This window comes from Pseudophryne corroboree, chromosome 5, assembly GCF_028390025.1.
Source record: "Pseudophryne corroboree isolate aPseCor3 chromosome 5, aPseCor3.hap2, whole genome shotgun sequence".
NCBI classification, from domain to species: Eukaryota; Metazoa; Chordata; class Amphibia; order Anura; family Myobatrachidae; genus Pseudophryne; species Pseudophryne corroboree.
This window is the reverse complement of record NC_086448.1, coordinates 4384361-4407056: the sequence shown is the minus strand read 5'-3', so window position 1 is coordinate 4407056 and position 22696 is coordinate 4384361. Positions and strand designations below refer to the sequence as shown.

Sequence of the window (22696 nt, the reverse complement as noted above, 5' to 3'; positions counted from 1 at the left end):
GACAATGAGAGATAGAGAGGGGAGGAAGCCCCGGGGCAGACGGCCCTCCGGCCAGCTCACCTGCGACACCCTGGGAATGAGACAGGACAATGAGAGATAGAGAGGGGAGGAAGCCCCGGGGCAGACGGCCCTCCGGCCAGCTCACCTGCGACACCCTGGGAATGAGACAGGACAATGAGAGATAGAGAGGGGAGGAAGCCCCGGGGTAGACGGCCCTCCGGCCAGCTCACCTGCGACACCCTGGGAATGAGACAGGACAATGAGAGATAGAGAGGGGAGGAAGCCCCGGGGCAGACGGCCCTCCGGCCAGCTCACCTGCACATGGACGGCACGGCCCCCTCACTGTCCACCAGCAGCTGGAAGACCCTGTGTAAGATCTCCAGAGGCATGACACTGCCCCAGCCGGAGTCCGTGGTAATGGCGGCTCCCGTCTCCTCCGTCCTGCGCGGCGGCCTGATGACCTGGCCGCTGTCCTCGGAGATAAGAAACAGCATGTCCTTATCGGTGTGCTGGATGTAAAAGGAATCTCCAGACTTCTGGTACGGACGACGCTTCCTGGCGGCAGCGCCCGATCTTCTGCTTCGCTTGCTCGAGGCATTGCTCTTACCACGTGACGACGACATCATCGGACGGAAGAAAGCGTCACAACCTTCCAGAGAAAATGACATCAATGAAAATCAGTCACAAAATACACAGAAAAAAACCAACAAGAAAACTAATGAGGCACCTTCCCGGCGGCTCGTTATCAGCGCACACACAACGAGGGCGGTATAAGGCACCCGAGCTTATCTCACAGGAGACACGTACTAAACATCCTAATACACAGAATGCCGAACATTTATTATAGCTCACATAAACGGTGCCTCGTGCCTCACTGATGATTGGATATTGCTCAGCTGGATGGCAGCGGCAGTACCGGAGCGGACTCCTATAGGGCGCCCAGCCAGATGGCACACCCGCTGTATATACTCAGCCTGTGCTGCCTGGCATCTGCCCCCTGATTACACTGCCCTGCTAGACCTGCCCCGGGCACTGGAAGTGCGGTTATTTTCTAGTGTAATAGATGGGAACAGGGGGGTATATACCGGATGTAATAAAGGGGTAAAGGGGGTATATACAGGGTGTAATAGATTGGTAAAGGGGATATACTGTTTACAGGGTGTAATAGAGGGGTACAGGTATACAGGGTGTAATACATGGTAACAGGGGGTATATACAGGGTGTAATAGATGGGTACAGGGGGTATATACAGGGTGTAATAGATGGGTACAGGGGGTATTATACAGGGTGTAATAGATGTGTACAGGGGGTATATACAGGGTGTAATAGATGGGTACAGGGGGTATATACAGGGTGTAATAGATGGGTACAGGGGGTATATACAGGGTGTAATAGATGGGTACAGGAGGTATATACAGGGTGTAATAGATGGGTACAGGGGGTATTATACAGGGTGTAATAGATGTGTACAGGGGGTATATACAGGGTGTAATAGATGGGTACAGGGGGTATATACAGGGTGTAAAAGATGGGTACAGGGGGTATTATACAGGGTGTAATAGATGGGTACAGGGGGTATTATACAGGGTGTAATAGATGGGTACAGGAGGTATAGACGGGGTGTAATACATGGTAACAGGGGGTATATACAGGGTGTAATAGATGGGTACAGGGGGTATTATACAGGGTGTAATAGATGGGTACAGGAGGTATAGACAGGGTGTAATAGATGGGTACAGGAGGTATATACAGGGTGTAATAGATGGGTACAGGAGGTATATACAGTGTGTAATAGATGGGTACAGGAGGTATAGACAGGGTGTAATAGATGGGTACAGGGGGTATTATACAGGGTGTAATAGATGGGTAAAGGGAGTACATACAGGGTGTAATAGATGGGTACAGGAGGTATAGACAGGGTGTAATAGATGGGTACAGGGGGTATATACAGTGTGTAATAGATGGGAACAGGAGGTATAGACAGGGTGTAATAGATGGGTACAGGAGGTATAGACAGGGTGTAATAGATGGGTACAGGAGGTATATACAGGGTGTAACAGTGGTACAGGGGGTATATACAGGGTGTAATAGATGGGTAAAGGGGGTATATACAGGGTGTAATAGATGGGTACAGGAGGTATAGACAGGGTGTAATAGATGGGTACAGGGGGTATATACAGGGTGTAATAGATGGGTACAGGAGGTATAGACAGGGTGTAATAGATGGGTACAGGAGGTATATACAGGGTGTAAGAGTGGTACAGGGGGTATATACAGGGTGTAATAGATGGGTAAAGGGGGTATATACAGGGTGTAATAGATGGGTACAGGAGGTATAGACAGGGTGTAATAGATGGGTACAGGGGGTATTATACAGGGTGTAATAGATGGGTACAGGGGGTATATACAATGTGTAATAGATGGGTACAGGGGGTATTATACAGGGTGTAATAGATGGGTACAGGGGGTATTATACAGGGTGTAATAGATGGGTACAGGGGGTATATACAGGGTGTAATAGATGGGTACAGGGGGTATATACAGTGTGTAATAGATGGGTACAGGAGGTATATACAGGGTGTAATAGATGGGTACAGGGGGTATTATACAGGGTGTAATAGATGGGTACAGGGGGTATTATACAGGGTGTAATAGATGGGTACAGGGGGTATATACAGTGTGTAATAGATGGGTACACGGGGTATATACAGGGTGTAATAGATGGGTACAGGAGGTATAGACAGGGTGTAATAGATGGGTACAGGGGGTATTATACAGGGTGTAATAGATGGGTACAGGGGGTATTATACAGGGTGTAATAGATGGGTACAGGGGGTATTATACAGGGTGTAATAGATGGGTACAGGGGGTATTACACAGGGTGTAATAGATGGGTACAGGGGGTATTATACAGGGTGTAATAGATGGGTACAGGGGGTATTATACAGGGTGTAATAGATGGGTACAGGGGGTATTATACAGGGTGTAATAGATGGGTACAGGGGGTATTATACAGGGTGTAATAGATGGGTACAGGGGGTATTATACAGGGTGTAATAGATGGGTACAGGGGGTATTATACAGGGTGTAATAGATGGGTACAGGGGGTATTATACAGGGTGTAATAGATGGGTACAGGGGGTATAGACAGTGTGTAATAGATGGGTACAGGGGGTATAGACAGGGTGTAATAGATGGGTACAGGGGGTATATACAGGGTGTAATAGATGGGTACAGGGGGTATTATACAGGGTGTAGTAGATGGGTACAGGAGGTATTATACAGGGTGTAATAGATGGGTACAGGAGGTATTATACAGGGTGTAATAGATGGGTACAGGGGGTATTATACAGGGTGTAATAGATGGGTACAGGGGGTATATACAGGGTGTAATAGATGGGTACAGGGGGTATTATACAGTGTGTAATAGATGGGTACAGGGGGTATATACAGGGTATAATAGATGGGTACAGGAGGTATTATACAGGGTGTAATAGATGGGTACAGGGGGTATATACAGGGTGTAATAGACGGGTACAGGGGGTATTATACAGGGTGTAATAGATGGGTACAGGAGGTATAGACAGGGTGTAATAGATGGGTACAGGAGGTATAGACAGGATGTAATAGATGTGTACAGGGGGTATATACAGGGTGTAATAGATGTGTACAGGGGGTATTATACAGGGTGTAATAGATGGGTACAGGGGGTATTATACAGGGTGTAATAGATGGGTACAGGGGGTATTATACAGGGTGTAATAGATGGGAACAGGGTGTAATAGTATACAGGGTGTAATAGATGGGTACAGGGGGTATATACAGGATGTAATAGATGGGTACAGGGGGTATATACAGGGTGTAATAGATGGGTACAGGGTGTAATAGTATACAGGGTATAATAGATGGGTACAGGAGGTATTATACAGGGTGTAATAGATGGGTACAGGGGGTATATACAGGGTGTAATAGATGGGTACAGGGGGTATTATACAGGGTGTAATAGATGGGTACAGGGGGTATAGACAGTGTGTAATAGATGGGTACAGGGGGTATATACAGGGTGTAATAGATGGGTACAGGAGGTATAGACAGGGTGTAATAGATGGGTACAGGAGGTATAGACAGGATGTAATAGATGGGTACAGGAGGTATAGACAGGGTGTAAAAGATGGGTACAGGGGGTATTATACAGGGTGTAATAGATGGGTACAGGAGGTATATACAGGGTGTAATAGATGGGTACAGGGGGTATTATACAGGGTGTAATAGATGGGTACAGGAGGTATATACAGGGTGTAATAGATGGGTACAGGGGGTATATACAGGGTGTGATAGATGGGTACAGGGGGTATATACAGGGTGTAATAGATGGGTACAGGGGGGTATATACAGGGTGTAATAGAATGGTACAGGAGGTATAGACAGGGTGTAATAGATGGGTACAGGGGGTATAAACAGGGTGTAATAGATGGGTACAGGGGGTATAAACAGGGTGTAATAGATGGGTACAGGAGGTATAGACAGGGTGTGATAGATGGGTACAGGGGGTATTATACAGGGTGTAATAGATGGGTACAGGGGGTATATACAGTGTGTAATAGATGGGTACAGGAGGTATAGACAGGGTGTAATAATAAGAATTTACTTACCGATAATTCTATTTCTCATAGTCCGTAGTGGATGCTGGGGACTCCGAAAGGACCATGGGGAATAGCGGCTCCGCAGGAGACTGGGCACAAAAGTAAAAAGCTTTAGGACTACCTGGTGTGCACTGGCTCCTCCCCCTATGACCCTCCTCCAAGCCTCAGTTAGGATACTGTGCCCGGACGAGCGTACACAATAAGGAAGGATTTTGAATCCCGGGTAAGACTCATACCAGCCACACCAATCACACCGTACAACTTGTGATCTAAACCCAGTTAACAGCATGATAACAGAAGGAGCCTCTGAAAAGATGGCTCACAACAACAATAACCCGATTTTTGTAACAATAACTATGTACCAGTATTGCAGACAATCCGCACTTGGGATGGGCACCCAGCATCCACTACGGACTATGAGAAATAGAATTATCGGTAAGTAAATTCTTATTTTCTCTAATGCCCTAGTGGATGCTGGGGACTCCGAAAGGACCATGGGGATTATACCAAAGCTCCCAAACGGGCGGGAGAGTGCGGATGACTCTGCAGCACCGAATGAGAGAACTCCAGGTCCTCCTCAGCCAGGGTATCAAATTTGTAGAATTTAGCAAACGTGTTTGCCCCTGACCAAGTAGCTGCTCGGCAAAGTTGTAAAGCCGAGACCCCTCGGGCAGCCGCCCAAGATGAGCCCACTTTCCGTGTGGAATGGGCTTTTACAGATTACATTACAGAATGTGCAAGCTGAATTGTACTACAAATCCAACGAGCAATCGTCTGCTTAGAAGCAGGAGCACCCAGCTTGTTGGGTGCATACAGGATAAACAGCGAATCAGATTTTCTGACTCCAGCCGTCCTGGAAACATATATTTTCAGGGCCCTGACTACGTCCAGCAACTTGGAATCCTCCAAGTCCCTAGTAGCCGCAGGCACCACAATAGGCTGGTTTAAGTGAAAAGCTGAAACCACCTTAGGGAGAAATTGAGGACGAGTCCTCAATTCTGCCCTGTCCGTATGAAAAATTAGGTAAGGGCTTTTATAGGATAAAGCCGACAATTCTGACACGCCTGGCTGAAGCCAGGGCTAACAGCATTACCACTTTCCATGTGAGATATTTTAAGTCCACAGTGGTGAGTGGTTCAAACCAATGTGATTTTAGGAATCCCAAAACTACATTGAGATCCCAAGGTGCCACTGGAGGCACAAAAGGAGGCTGTATATGCAGTACTCCCTTGACAAACGTCTGAACTTCAGGAACAGAAGCCAGTTCTTTTTGGAAGAATATAGACAGGGCCGAAATTTGAACCTTAATGGACCCCAATTTGAGGCCCATAGACAGTCCTGTTTGCAGGAAATGCAGGAAACGACCCAGTTGAAATTCCTCTGTAGGGGCCTTCCTGGCCTCGCACCACGCAACATATTTACGCCAAATACGGTGATAATGTTGTACGGTTACATCCTTCCTGGCTTTGATCAGGGTAGGGATGACTTCATCCGGAATGCCTTTTTCCTTCAGGATCCGGCGTTCAACCGCCATGCCGTCAAACGCAGCCGCGGCAAGTCTTGGAACAGACATGGTCCCTGCTGGAGCAGGTCCTTTCTTAGAGGTAGAGGCCACGGGTCCTCCGTGAGCATCTCCTGAATTTCCGGGTACCAAGTCCTTCTTGGCCAATCCGGAGCCACGAGTATAGTCTTTACTCCTCTCCTTCTTATGATTCTCAGTACTTTTGGTATGAGAGGAAGAGGAGGGAACACATACACTGACTGGTACACCCACGGTGTTACCAGAGCGTCCACAGCTATTGCCTGAGGGTCCCTTGACCTGGCGCAATATCTGTCCAGTTTTTTGTTGAGGCGGGACGCCATCATGTCCACCTTTGGTTTTTCCCAACGGTTCACAATCATGTGGAAGACTTCTGGGTGAAGTCCCCACTCCCCCGGGTGAAGATCGTGTCTGCTGAGGAAGTCTGCTTCCCAGTTGTCCACTCCCGGAATGAACACTGCTGACAGTGCTATCACATGATTCTCCGCCCAGCGAAGAATCCTTGCCACTTCCATCATTGCCCTCCTGCTTCTTGTGCCGCCGTGTCTGTTTACGTGGGCGACTGCCGTGATGTTGTCCGACTGGATCAACACCGGCTGACCCTGAAGCAGAGGTCTTGCCTGACTTAGGGCATTGTAAATGGCCCTTAGTTCTAGGATATTTATGTGAAGTGACGTTTCCATGCTTGACCACAAGCCCTGGAAATTTCTTCCCTGTGTGACTGCTCCCCAGCCTCTCAGGCTGGCATCCATGGTCACCAGGACCCAATCCTGAATGCCGAATCTGCGGCCCTCTAGGAGATGAGCACTCTGTAACCACCACAGGAGAGACACCCTTGTCCTTGGAGACAGGGTTATCCGCTGATGCATTTGAAGATGCGATCCGGACCATTTGTCCAGCAGATCCCACTGAAAAGTTCTTGCGTGGAATCTGCCGAATGGAATCGCTTCGTAAGAAGCCACCATCTTTCCCAGGACCCTTGTGCATTGATGTACTGACACTTGGCCTGGTCTTAGGAGGTTCCTGACTAGGTCGGATAACTCCTTGGCCTTCTCCTCCGGGAGAAACACCTTTTTCTGTACTGTGTCCAGAATCATCCCTAGGAACAGCAGACGTGTCGTCGGAATCAGCTGCGATTTTGGAATATTTAGAATCCATCCGTGCTGTCGTAGTACTACTTGAGATAGTGCTACTCCGACCTCTAACTGTTCTCTGGACCTTGCCCTTATCAGGAGATCGTCCAAGTAAGGGATAATTAAGACGCCTTTTCTTCGAAGAAGAATCATCATTTCGGCCATTACCTTGGTAAAGACCCGGGGTGCCGTGGACAATCCAAACGGCAGCGTCTGAAACTGATAGTGACAGTTCTGTACCACAAACCTGAGGTACCCTTGGTGAGAAGGGCAAATTGGGACATGGAGGTAAGCATCCTTGATGTCCAGAGACACCATATAGTCCCCTTCTTCCAGGTTCGCTATCACTGCTCTGAGTGACTCCATCTTGAACTTGAACCTTTTTATGTAAGTGTTCAAGGATTTCAGATTTAAAATGGGTCTCACCGAGCCGTCCGGCTTCGGTACCACAAACAGCGTGGAATAATACCCCTTTCCCTGTTGTAGGAGGGGTACCTTGATTATCACCTGCTGGGAATACAGCTTGTGAATGGCTTCCAATACTGCCTCCCTGTCGGGGGGAGACGTTGGTAAAGCAGACTTCAGGAACCGGCGAGGGGGAGACGTCTCGAATTCCAATTTGTACCCCTGAGATACTACCTGCAGGATCCAGGGGTCCACTTGCGAGTGAGCCCACTGCGCGCTGAAATTCTTGAGACGGGCCCCCACCGTGCCTGAGTCCGCTTGTAAGGCCCCAGGTCATGCTGAGGACTTTGCAGAAGCGGGGGAGGGCTTCTGTTCGTGGGAGGAGGCTGTCTGCTGCAGTCTTTTTCCCCTTCCTCTGCCCCGGGGCAGATATGAGTGGCCTTTTGCCCGCTTGCCCTTATGGGGACGAAAGGACTGAGCCTGAAAAGACGGTATCTTTTTCTGCTGCGAGGTGACTTGGGGTAAAAAGGTGGATTTTCCAGCCGTTGCCGTGGCCACCAGGTCCGATAGACCGACCCCAAATAACTCCTCCCCTTTATACGGCAATACTTCCATATGCCGTTTGGAATCCGCATCCCCTGACCACTGTCGCGTCCATAATCCTCTTCTGGCAGAAATGGACATCGCACTTACTCTTGATGCCAGAGTGCAAATATCCCTCTGTGCATCTCGCATATATAGAAATGCATCCTTTAAATGCTCTATAGTCAATAATATATTGTCCCTGTCCAGGGTATCAATATTTTCAGTCAGGGAATCCGACCAAGCCACCCCAGCACTGCACATCCAGGCTGAGGCGATTGCTGGTCGCAGTATAATACCAGTATGTGTGTATATACTTTTAAGGATATTTTCCAGCTTTCTATCAGCTGGTTCCTTGAGGGCGGCCGTATCAGGGGACGGTAACGCCACTTGTTTTGATAAGCGTGTGAGCGCCTTATCTACGCTAGGGGGTGTTTCCCAACGCGCCCTAACCTCTGGCGGGAAAGGGTATAATGCCAATAACTTTTTAGAAATTAGCAGTTTTTTATCGGGGGAAACCCACGCTTCATCACACACCTCATTTAATTCATCTGATTCGGGAAAAACTACGGGTAGTTTTTTCACACCCCACATAATACCCTTTTTTGTGGTACTTGTAGTATCAGAAATGTTCAAAACCTCCTTCATTGCCGTGATCATGTAACGTGTGGCCCTACTGGAAAATACGTTTGTTTTCTCACCGTCGACACTGGAGTCAGTGTCCGTGTCTGTATCGACCTGAGGTAACGGGCGCTTTAGAGCCCCTGACGGTGTTTGAGACGCCTGTACAGGTATTAACTGATTTGCCGGCTGTCTCATGTCGTCAACAGTCTTTTGTAAAGTGCTGACACTATCACGTAATTCTTTCCATAAGACCATCCAGTCAGTTGTCGACTCCCTAGGGGGTGACATCACTAACACAGGCAATTGCTCCGCCTCCACACCATTTTCCTCCTCAAACATGTCGACACAACGTACCGACACACAGCACACACACAGGGAATGCTCTGATAGAGGACAGGACCCCACTAGCCCTTTGGGGAGACAGAGGGAGAGTTTGCCAGCACACACCAGAGCGCTATATATATACAGGGATAACCTTATATAAGTGTTTTTCCCTAATATAGCTGCTGTATATATTTATATGCCAATTTAGTGCCCCCCCTCTCTTGTTTTACCCTGTTTCTGTAGTGCAGGACTGCAGGGGAGAGTCAGGGAGCCTTCCTCCAACGGAGCTGTGAGGAAAAAATGGCGCCAGTGTGCTGAGGAGATAGGCTCCGCCCCTTTTTCGGCGGCCTTTCTCCTGCTTTTTTATGTAAAAATAGGCAGGGGTTAAATACATCCATAAAGCCCAGGAGCTATATGTGATGTATTTTTTGCCAAAAAGGTGTTTTTATTGCGTCTCAGGGCGCCCCCCCCCAGCGCCCTGCACCCTCAGTGACCGGAGTGTGAAGTGTGCTGAGAGCAATGGCGCACAGCTGCGGTGCTGTGCGCTACCTTAGTGAAGACAGGACGTCTTCTGCCGCCGATTTTCCGGACCTCTTCAGTCTTCTGGCTCTGTAAGGGGGACGGCGGCGCGGCTCCGGGACCCATCCATGGCTGGGCCTGTGATCGTCCCTCTGGAGCTAATGTCCAGTAGCCTAAGAAGCCCAATCCACTCTGCACGCAGGTGAGTTCGCTTCTTCTCCCCTTAGTCCCTCGATGCAGTGAGCCTGTTGCCAGCAGGTCTCACTGAAAATAAAAAAAAACCTATTTAAACTTTTACTCTAAGCAGCTCAGGAGAGCCACCTAGATTGCACCCTTCTCGTTCGGGCACAAAATCCTAACTGAGGCTTGGAGGAGGGTCATAGGGGGAGGAGCCAGTACGCACCAGGTAGTCCTAAAGCTTTTTACTTTTGTGCCCAGTCTCCTGCGGAGCCGCTATTCCCCATGGTCCTTTCGGAGTCCCCAGCATCCACTCAGACGTTAGAGAAAGATGGGTACAGGGGGTATTATACAGGGTGTAATAGATGGGTACAGAGGGTATATACAGTGTGTAATAGATGGGTACAGGGGGTATAGACAGGGTGTAATAGATGGGTACAGGGGGTATTATACAGGGTGTAATAGATGGGTACAGGGGGTATTATACAGGGTGTAATAGATGGGTACAGGGGGTATTATACAGGGTGTAATAGATGGGTACAGGGGGTATTATACAGGGTGTAATAGATGGGTACAGGGTGTAATAGATGGGTACAGGAGGTATAGACAGGGTGTAATAGATGGGTACAGGGGGTATATACAGGGTGTAATAGATGGGTACAGGGGGTATATACAGGGTGTAATAGATGGGTACAGGAGGTATAGACAGGGTGTAATAGATGGGTACAGGGGGTATATACAGGGTGTAATAGATGGGTACAGGGGGTATTATACAGGGTGTAATAGATGGGTACAGGGGGTATTATACAGGGTGTAATAGATGGGTACAGGGGGTATTATACAGGGTGTAATAGATAGGTACAGGAGGTATTATACAGGGTGTAATAATAAGAATTTACTTACCGATAATTCTATTTCTCGTAGTCCGTAGTGGATGCTGGGGACTCCGTAAGGACCATGGGGAATAGCGGCTCCGCAGGAGACTGGGCACAAAAGTAAAGCTTTAGGACTACCTGGTGTGCACTGGCTCCTCCCCCTATGACCCTCCTCCAAGCCTCAGTTAGGATACTGTGCCCGGACGAGCGTACACAATAAGGAAGGATTTTGAATCCCGGGTAAGACTCATACCAGCCACACCAATCACACCGTACAACTTGTGATCTGAACCCAGTTAACAGCATGATAACAGAGGAGCCTCTGAAAGATGGCTTACAACAATAATAACCCGATTTTTGGTAACAATAACTATGTACAAGTATTGCAGACAATCCGCACTTGGGATGGGCGCCCAGCATCCACTACGGACTACGAGAAATAGAATTATCGGTAAGTAAATTCTTATTTTCTCTGACGTCCTAGTGGATGCTGGGGACTCCGTAAGGACCATGGGGATTATACCAAAGCTCCCAAACGGGCGGGAGAGTGCGGATGACTCTGCAGCACCAAATGAGAGAACTCCAGGTCCTCCTCAGCCAGGGTATCAAATTTGTAGAATTTTACAAACGTATTTGCTCCTGACCAAGTAGCTGCTCGGCAAAGTTGTAAAGCCGAGACCCCTCGGGCAGCCACCCAAGATGAGCCCACCTTCCTTGTGGAGTGGGCATTTACAGATTTTTGGCTGTGGCAGGCCTGCCACAGAATGTGCAAGCTGAATTGTACTACAAATCCAACGAGCAATAGTCTGCTTAGAAGCAGGAGCACCCAGCTTGTTGGGTGCATACAGGATAAACAGCAAGTCAGATTTTCTGACTCCAGCCGTCCTGGAAACATATATTTTCAGGGCCCTGACAACGTCTAGCAACTTGGAGTCCTCCAAGTCCCTAGTAGCCGCAGGCACCACAATAGGTTGGTTCAGGTGAAACGCTGAAACCACCTTAGGGAGAAACTGAGGACGAGTCCTCAATTCCGCCCTGTCGAATGGAAAATCAGATAAGGGCTTTTACAGGATAAAGCCGCCAATTCTGACACGCGCCTGGCCCAGGCCAGGGCCAACAGCATGACCACTTTCCATGTGAGATATTTTAACTCCACAGATTTAAGTGGTTCAAACCAATGTGACTTTTGGAACCCAAAAACTACATTGAGATCCCAAGGTGCCACTGGAGGCACAAAAGGAGGCTGTATATGCAGTACCCCTTTTACAAACGTCTGAACTTCAGGGACTGAAGCTAGTTCTTTTTGGAAGAAAATTGACAGGGCCGAAATTTGAACCTTAATGGACCCCAATTTCAGGCCCATAGACACTCCTGTTTGCAGGAAATGTAGGAATCGACCCAGTTGAATTTCCTCCGTCGGGCCTTACTGGCCTCGCACCACGCAACATATTTTCGCCAAATGCGGTGAAAATGTTTTGCAGTTACATCCTCCCTGGCTTTGATCAGGATAGGGATGACTTCATCCGGAATGCCTTTTTTCCTTCAGGATCCGGCGTTCAACCGCCATGCCGTCAAACGCAGCCGCGGTAAGTCTTGGAACAGACAGGGTCCTTGCTGGAGCAGGTCCCTTCTTAGAGGTAGAGGCCACGGATCCTCCGTGAGCATCTCTTGAAGTTCCGGTTACCAAGTCCTTCTTGGCCAATCCGGAGCCACGAATATAGTGCTTACTCCTCTCCATCTTATAATTCTCAGTACCTTGGGTATGAGAGGCAGAGGAGGGAACACATACACTGACTGGTACACCCACGGTGTTACCAGAGCATCTACAGCTATTGCCTGAGGGTCCCTTGACCTGGCGCAATACCTGTCGAGTTTTTCCCAACGGTTTATAATCATGTGGAAGACTTCTGGGTGAAGTCCCCACTCTCCCGGGTGGAGGTCGTGTCTGCTGAGGAAGTCTGCTTCCCAGTTGTCCACTCCCGGAATGAATACTGCTGACAGTGCTATCACATGATTTTCCGCCCAGCGAAGAATCCTTGCAGCTTCTGCCATTGCCCTCCTGCTTCTTGTGCCACCCTGTCTGTTTACGTGGGTGACTGCCGTGATGTTGTCCGACTGGATCAACACCGGCTGACCTTGAAGCAGAGGTCTTGCTAAGCTTAGAGCATTGTAAATGGCCCTTAGCTTCAGGATATTTATGTGAAGTGATGTCTCCAGGCTTGACCATAAGCCCTGGAAATTCCTTCCCTGTGTGACTGCTCCCCAGCCTCGCAGGCTGGCATCCGTGGTCACCAGGACCCAGTCCTGAATGCCGAATCTGCGGCCCTCTAGAAGATGAGCACTCTGCAACCACCACAGGAGGGACACCCTTGTCCTTGGTGACAGGGTTATCCGCTGATGCATCTGAAGATGCGACCCGGACCATTTGTCCAGCAGGTCCCACTGGAAAGTTCTTGCGTGGAATCTGCCGAATGGGATTGCTTCGTAGGAAGCCACCATTTTTCCCAGAACCCTTGTGCATTGATGCACTGAGACTTGGCTCGGTTTTAGGAGGTTCCTGACTAGCTCGGATAACTCCCTGGCTTTCTCCTCCGGGAGAAACACCTTTTTCTGGACTGTGTCCAGGATCATCCCTAGGAACAGAAGACGAGTCGTCGGAACCAGCTGCGATTTTGGAATATTGAGAATCCAACCGTGCTGCCGCAACACTACCTGAGATAGTGCTACACCGACCTCCAACTGTTCTCTGGATCTTACCCTTATCAGGAGATCGTCCAAGTAAGGGATAACTAAAAACTCCCTTCCTTCGAAGGAGTATCATCATTTCGGCCATTACCTTGGTAAAGACCCGGGGTGCCGTGGACCATCCAAACGGCAGCGTCTGAAACTGATAGTGACAGTTCTGTACCACAAACCTGAGGTACCCTTGGTGAGAAGGGTAAATTGGGACATGAAGGTAAGCATCCTTGATGTCCAGAGACACCATGTAGTCCCCTTCTTCCAGGTTCGCAATCACTGCTCTGAGTGACTCCATCTTGAATTTGAACTTCTGTATGTAAGTGTTCAAAGATTTTAGATTTAAAATCGGTCTCACCGAGCCGTCCGGCTTCGGTACCACAACAGTGTGGAATAATACCCCTTTCCCTGTTGCAGGAGGGGTACCTTGATTATCACCTGCTGGGAATACAGCTTGTGAATGGCTTCCAAAACTGCCTCCCTGTCGGAGGGAGACGTCGGTAAAGCCGACTTTAGGAAACGGCGAGGGGGAGACGTCTCGAATTCCAATTTGTACCCCTGAGATACCACCTGAAGGATCCAGGGGTCAACTTGCGAGTGAGCCCACTGCGCGCTGAAATTCTTGAGACGGGCCCCCACCGTGCCTGAGTCCGCTTGTAAAGCCCCAGCGTCATGCTGAGGGCTTGGCAAAGGCGGGAGAGGGCTTCTGTTCCTGGGAAATGGCTGATTTCTGCAGCCTTTTTCCTCTCCCTCTGTCACGGGGCAGAAATGAGGAACCTTTTGCCCGCTTGTCCTTATGGGAACGAAAGGACTGCGCCTGATAATACGGCGTCTTCTTATGTTGAGAGGCGACCTGGGGTAAAAACGTGGATTTCCCAGCTATTGCCGTGGCCACCAGGTCTGAAAGACCGACCCCAAATAACTCTTCCCCTTTATAAGGCAATACTTCCATATGCCGTTTGGAATCCGCATCACCTGACCACTGTCGTGTCCATAACCCTCTTCTGGCAGAAATGGACAACGCACTTACTCTTGATGCCAGTCGGCAAATATTCCGCTGTGCATCACGCATATATAGAAATGCATCTTTTAAATGCTCTATAGGCAATAATATACTGTCCCTGTCTAGGGTATCAATATTTTCAGTCAGGGAATCCGACCACGCCAACCCAGCACTGCACATCCAGGCTGAGGCGATTGCTGGTCGCAGTATAACACCAGTATGTGTGTAAATACATTTTAGGATACCCTCCTGCTTTCTATCAGCAGGATCCTTAAGGGCGGCCATCTCAGGAGAGGGTAGAGCCCTTGTTTTGACAAGCGTGTGAGCACTTTATCCACCCTAGGGGGTGTTTCCCAACGCACCCTAACCTCTGGCGGGAAAGGATATAATGCCAATAACTTTTTAGAAATTATCAGTTGTTATCGGGGGAAACCCACGCATCATCACACACCTCATTTAATTTCTCAGATTCAGGAAAACTACAGGTAGTTTTTCCTCACCGAACATAATACCCCTTTTGGTGGTACTCGTATTATCAGAAATGTGTAAAACATTTTTCATTGCCTCAATCATGTAACGTGTGGCCCTACTGGAAGTCACATTTGTCTCTTCACCGTCGACACTGGAGTCAGTATCCGTGTCGGCGTCTGTATCTGCCATCTGAGGTAACGGGCGCTTTAGAGCCCCTGACGGCCTATGAGACGTCTGGACAGGCACAAGCTGAGTAGCCGGCTGTCTCATGTCAACCACTGTCTTTTATACAGAGCTGACACTGTCACGTAATTCCTTCCAACAGTTCATCCACTCAGGTGTCGACCCCCTAGGGGGTGACATCACTATTACAGGCAATCTGCTCCGTCTCCACATCATTTTCCTCCTCATACATGTCGACACAAACGTACCGACACACAGCACACACACAGGGAATGCTCTGATAGAGGACAGGACCCCACTAGCCCTTTGGGGAGACAGAGGGAGAGTTTGCCAGCACACACCAGAGCGCTATATATATACAGGGATAACCTTATATAAGTGTTTTTCCCCTTATAGCTGCTGTATTGTTAATACTGCGCCTAATTAGTGCCCCCCTCTCTTTTTTAACCCTTTCTGTAGTGTAGTGACTGCAGGGGAGAGCCAGGGGAGCTTCCCTCCAACGGAGCTGTGAGGGAAAATGGCGCCAGTGTGCTGAAGAGATAGGCTCCGCCCCTTTTTCGCGGACTTTTCTCCTGCTTTTTTATGGATTCTGGCAGGGGTTAAAATTCATCCATATAGCCCTGGGGGTTATATGTGATGTATTTTCGCCAGCCAAGGTGTTTTTATTGCTGCTCAGGGCGCCCCCCCCTAGCGCCCTGCACCCTCAGTGACCGAAGTGTGAAGTGTGCTGAGGAGCAATGGCGCACAGCTGCAGTGCTGTGCGCTACCTTGGTGAAGACAGGATGTCTTCTGCCGCCGATTTTCCGGACCTCTTCTTGCTTCTGGCTCTGTAAGGGGGCCGGCGGCGCGGCTCTGGGACCGGACTCCATGGCTGGGCCTGTGTTCGATCCCTCTGGAGCTAATGGTGTCCAGTAGCCTAAGAAGCCCAATCCACTCTGCACGCAGGTGAGTTCGCTTCTTCTCCCCTTAGTCCCTCGATGCAGTGAGCCTGTTGCCAGCAGGTCTCACTGAAAATAAAAAACCTAAAACTAAACTTTTCACTAAGCAGCTCAGGAGAGCCACCTAGTGTGCACCCTTCTCGTTCGGGCACAAAAATCTAACTGAGGCTTGGAGGAGGGTCATAGGGGGAGGAGCCAGTGCACACCAGGTAGTCCTAAAGCTTTACTTTTGTGCCCAGTCTCCTGCGGAGCCGCTATTCCCCATGGTCCTTACGGAGTCCCCAGCATCCACTAGGACGTCAGAGAAAGATGGGTACAGGGGGTATTATACAGGGTGTAATAGATGGGTACAGGGGGTATATACAGTGTGTAATAGATGGGTACAGGGGGTATAGACAGGGTGTAATAGATGGGTACAGGGTGTAATAGATGGGTACAAGAGGTATTATACAGGGTGTAATAGATGGGTACAGGGTGTAATAGATGGGTACAGGGGGTATTATACAGGCTGTAATAGATGGGTACAGGGGGTATTATACAGGGTGTAATAGATGGGTACAGGGGGTATTATACAGGGTGTAATAGATGGGTACAGGAGGTATTATACAGGGTGTAATAGATGGGTACAGGGGGTATTATACAGGGTGTAATAGATGGGTACAGGGGGTATTATACAGGGTGTAATAGATGGGTACAGGGGGTATTATACAGGATGTAATAGATGGGTACAGGGGGTATATACAGTGTGTAATAGATGGGTACAGAGGGTATATACAGTGTGCAATAGATGGGTACAGGGGGTATTATACAGGGTGTAATAGATGGGTACAGGGGGTATTATACAGGGTGTAATAGATGGGTACAGGGGGTATTATACAGGGTGTAATAGATGGGTACAGGAGGTATATACAGGGTGTAATAGATGGGTACAGGGGGTATTATACAGGGTGTAATAGATGGGTACAGGGGGTATATAACAGTGTGTAATAGATGGGTACAGAGGGTATATACAGTGTGCAATAGATGGGTACAGGGGGTATTATACAGGGTGTAATAGATGGGTACAGGGGGTATTATACAGGGTGTAATAGATGGGTACAGGGGGTATATACAGTGTGTAATAGATGGGTACAGGGGGTATAGACAGGGTGTAATAGATGGGTACAGGGGGTATTATACAGGGTGTAATAGATGGGTACAGGGGGTATTATACAGGGTGTAATAGATGGGTACAGGGGGTATTATACAGGGTGTAATAGATGGGTACAGGGGGTATTATACAGGGTGTAATAGATGGGTACAGGGGGTATTATACAGGCTGTAATAGATGGGTACAGGGGGTATTATACAGGGTGTAATAGATGGGTACAGGAGGTATTATACAGGGTGTAATAGATGGGTACAGGGGGTATTATACAGGGTGTAATAGATGGGTACAGGGGGTATTATACAGGGTGTAATAGATGGGTACAGGAGGTATAGACAGGGTGTAATAGATGGGTACAGGGGGTATTATACAGTGAGTAATAGATGGGTACAGGGGGTATATACAGGGTGTAATAGATGGGTACAGGGGGTATTATACAGGGTGTAATAGATGGGTACAGGGGGAATATACAGGGTGTAATAGATGGGTACAGGGGGTATATACAGTGTGTAATAGATGGGTACAGGGGGTATAGACAGGGTGTAATAGATGGGTACAGGTGGTATTATACAGGGTGTAATAGATGGGTACAGGGGGTATTATACAGGGTGTAATAGATGGGTACAGGGGGTATTATACAGGGTGTAATAGATGGGTACAGGAGGTATATACAGTGTGTAATAGATGGGTACAGGGGGTATATACAGGGTGTAATAGATGGGTACAGGGGGTATTATACAGGGTGTAATAGATGGGTACAGGGGGTATTATACAGTGTGTAATAGATGGGTACAGGGGGTATATACAGGGTGTAATAGATGGGTACAGGAGGTATAGACAGGGTGTAATAGATGGGTACAGGGGGTATATACAGGGTGTAATAGATGGGTACAGGAGGTATAGACAGGGTGTAATAGATGGGTACAGGAGGTATAGACAGGGTGTAATAGATGGGTACAGGGCGTATTATACAGGGTGTAATAGATGGGTACAGGGTGTAATAGATGGGTACAGGGGGTATTATACAGGGTGTAATAGATGGGTACAGGAGGTATAGACAGGGTGTAATAGATGGGTACAGGGGGTATTATACAGGGTGTAATAGATGGGTACAGAGGGTATATACAGTGTGTAATAGATGGGTACAGGAGGTATAGACAGGGTGTAATAGATGGGTACAGGGGGTATTATACAGGGTGCAATAGATGGGTACAGGGGGTATTATACAGGATGTAATAGATGGGTACAGGGGGTATTATACAGGGTGTAATAGATGGGTACAGGAGGTATAGACAGGGTGTAATAGATGGGTACAGGAGGTATATACAGTGTGTAATAGATGGGTACAGGGGGTATTATACAGGGTGTAATAGATGGGTACAGGGGGTATAGACAGGGTGTAATAGATGGGTACAGGGGGTATATACAGGGTGTAATAGATGGGTACAGGTGGTATATACAGTGTGTAATAGATGGGTACAGGGGGTATTATACAGGGTGTAATAGATGGGTACAGGAGGTATAGACAGGGTGTAATAGATGGGTACAGTGGGTATATACAGGGTGTAATAGATGGGTACAGGGGGTATATACAGTGTGTAATAGATGGGTACAGGAGGTATATACAGGGTGTAATAGATGGGTACAGGGGGTATTATACAGGGTGTAATAGATGGGTACAGGGGGTATTATACAGGGTGTAATAGATGGGTACAGGGGGTATATACAGTGTGTAATAGATGGGTACACGGGGTATATACAGGGTGTAATAGATGGGTACAGGAGGTATAGACAGGGTGTAATAGATGGGTACAGGGGGTATTATACAGGGTGTAATAGATGGGTACAGGGGGTATAGACAGGGTGAAATAGATGGGTACAGGGGGTATATACAGGGTGTAATAGATGGGTACAGGGGGTATTATACAGGGTGTAATAATAAGAATTTACTTACCGATAATTCTATTTCTCATAGTCCGTAGTGGATGCTGGGGACTCCGTAAGGACCATGGGGGAATAGCGGCTCCGCAGGAGACTGGGCACATTAAAGAAAGCTTTAGGACTATCTGGTGTGCACTGGCTCCTCCCCCTATGACCCTCCTCCAAGCCTCAGTTAGGATACTGTGCCCGGACGAGCGTACACAATAAGGAAGGATTTTGAATCCCGGGTAAGACTCATACCAGCCACACCAATCACACCGTATAACCTGTGATCTGAACCCAGTTAACAGCATGATAACAGAGGAGCCTCTGAAAGATGGCTTACAACAATAATAACCCGATTTTTGTAACAATAACTATGTACAAGTATTGCAGACAATCCGCACTTGGGATGGGTGCCCAGCATCCACTACGGACTATGAGAAATAGAATTATCGGTAAGTAAATTCTTATTATCTCTAACGTCCTAAGTGGATGCTGGGGACTCCGTAAGGACCATGGGGATTATACCAAAGCTCCCAAACGGGCGGGAGAGTGCGGATGACTCTGCAGCACCAAATGAGAGAACTCCAGGTCCTCCTCAGCCAGGATATCAATTTTGTAGAATTTTACAAACGTATGTGCTCCTGACCAAGTAGCTGCTCGGCAAAGTTGTAAAGCCGAGACCCCTCGGGCAGCCGCCCAAGATGAGCCCACCTTCCTTGTGGAGTGGGCATTTACAGATTTTTGGCTGTGGCAGGCCTGCCACAGTATGTGCAAGCTGAATTGTACTACAAATCCAACGAGCAATAGTCTGCTTAGAAGCAGGAGCACCCAGCTTGTTGGGTGCATACAGGATAAACAGTGAGTCAGATTTCCTGACTCCAGCCGTCCTGGAAACATATATTTTCAGGGCACTGACAACATCTAGCAACTTGGAATCCTCCAAGTCCCTAGTAGCCGCAGGCACCACAATAGGTTGGTTCAGGTGAAACGCTGAAACCACCTTGGGGAGAAACTGAGGACGAGTCCTCAATTCCGCCCTGTCCGAATGGAAAATCAGATAAGGGCTTTTTCAGGATAAAGCCGCCAATTCTGACACGCGCCTGGCCCCGGCCAGGGCCAACAGCATGACCACTTTTCATGTGAGATATTTTAACTCCACAGATTTAAGTGGTTCAAACCAATGTGACTTTTGGAACCCAAAACTACATTGAGATCCCAAAGTGCCACTGGAGGCACAAAAGGAGGCTGTATATGCAGTACCCCTTTTACAAACGTCTTAACTTCAGGGACTGAAGCTAGTTCTTTTTCGAAGAAAATTGACAGGGCCGAAATTTGAACCTTAATGGACCCCAATTTCAGGCCCATAGACACTCCTGTTTGCAGGAAATGTAGGAATCGACCCAGTTGAATTTCCTCCGTCGGGCCTTACTGGCCTCGCACCACGCAACATATTTTCGCCAAATGCGGTGATAATGTTTTTGCGGTTACATCCTTCCTGGCTTTGATCAGGATAGGGATGACTTCATCCGGAATGCCTTTTTTCCTTCAGGATCCGGCGTTCAACCGCCATGCCGTCAAACGCAGCCGCGGTAAGTCTTGGAACAGACAGGGTCCTTGCTGGAGCAGGTCCCTTCTTAGAGGTAGAGGCCACGGATCCTCCGTGAGCATCTCTTGAAGTTCCGGTTACCAAGTCCTTCTTGGCCAATCCGGAACCACGAATATAGAGCTTACTCCTCTCCATCTTATCAATCTCAGTACCTTGGGTATGAGAGGCAGAGGAGGGAACACATACCCTGACTGGTACACCCACGGTGTTACCAGAGCGTCTACAGCTTATTGCCTGAGGGTCCCTGGACCTGGCGCAATACCTGTCGAGTTTTTAATCATGTGGAAGACTTCTGGGTGAAGTCCCCACTCTCCCGGGTGGAGGTCGTGCTGAGGAAGTCTGCTTCCCAGTTGTCCACTCCCGGAATGAATACTGCTGACAGTGCTATCACATGATTTTCCGCCCAGCGAAGAATCCTTGCAGCTTCTGCCATTGCCCTCCTGCTTCTTGTGCCACCCTGTCTGTGTACGTGGGTGACTGCCGTGATGTTGTCCGACTGGATCAACACCGGCTGACCTTGAAGCAGAGGTCTTGCTAAGCTTAGAGCATTGTAAATGGCCCTAAGCTTCAGGATATTTATGTGAAGTGATGTCTCCAGGCTTGACCATAAGCCCTGGATATTCCTTCCCTGTGTGATTGCTCCCCAGCCTCGCAGGCTGGCATCCGTGGTCACCAGGACCCAGTCCTGAATGCCTAATCTGCGGCCCTGTAGAAGATGAGCATTCTGCAACCACCACAGGAGGGACACCCTTGTCCTTGGTGACAGGGTTATCCGCTGATGCATCTGAAGATGCGACCCGGACCATTTGTCCAGCAGGTCCCACTGGAAAGTTCTTGCGTGGAATCTGTCGAATGGGATTGCTTCGTAGGAAGCCACCATTTTACCCAGAACCCTTGTGCATTGATGCACTGAGACTTGGCTCGGTTTTAGGAGGTTCCTGACTAGCTCGGATAACTCCCTGGCTTTCTCGTCCGGGAGAAACACCTTTTTCTGGACTGTGTCCAGGATCATCCCTAGGAACAGAAGACACGTCGTCGGAACCAGGTGCGATTTTGGAATATTGAGAATCCAATCGTGCTGCCGCAACACTACCTGAGATAGTGCTACACCGACCTCCAACTGTTCCCTGGATCTTACCCTTATGAGGGAATTGTCCAAGTAAGGGATAACTAAAATTCACTTCCTTCGAAGGAATATCATAATTTCGGCCATTACCTTGGTAAAGACCCGGGGTGCCGTGGACCATCCATACGGCAGCGTCTGAACTGATAGTGACAGTTCTGTACCATAAACCTGAGGTACCCTTGGTGAGAAGGGTAAATTTTGACATGAAGGTAAGCATCCTTGATGTCCCGAGACATCATGTAGTCCCCTTCTTCCAGGTTCGCAATTACTGCTCTGAGTGACTCAATCTTGAATTTGAACCTCTGTATGTAAGTGTTCAAAGATTTTAGATTTAGAATCGGTCTCACCGAGCCATCCGGCTTCGGTACCACAACAGTGTGGAATAATACCCCGTTCCCTGTTGCAGGAGGGGTATCTTGATTATCACCTGCTGGGAATACAGCTTGTGAATGGCTTCCAAAACTGTCTCCCTGTCAGAAGGAGACATCGGTAAAGCCGACTTTAGGAAACGGCGAGGGGGAGACGTCTCGAATTCTAATTTGTACCCCTGAGATATCACCTGAAGGATCCAGGGGTCTACTTGCGAGTGAGCCCACTGCGCGCTGAAATTCATTGAGACGGGCCCCCCACCGTGCCTGATTCTGCTTGTAAAGCCCCAGCGTATACTGAGGGCTTGGCAGAGGCGGGAGAGGGTTTCTGTTCCTGGGAACTGGCTGATTTCTGCAGCCTTTTTCCTCT

At 48.6% G+C, this 22696-nt stretch overlaps 1 protein-coding gene across 4 annotated transcripts in view; it reads right to left on the bottom strand.

The window, feature by feature from the left end:
• Positions 1-22696, bottom strand: part of FBXL6 (F-box and leucine rich repeat protein 6) — a 236357-nt gene that overhangs the window by 135168 nt on the left and 78493 nt on the right. For all 4 annotated transcript variants that reach the window (XM_063921065.1, XM_063921066.1, XM_063921067.1 and 1 more), the window contains exon 2: positions 316-649. In XM_063921065.1, the coding sequence (XP_063777135.1) occupies positions 316-626 (311 nt within the window). In that variant the 5' untranslated portion in view covers positions 627-649. The remainder of the gene's footprint in view (positions 1-315; positions 650-22696) is intronic.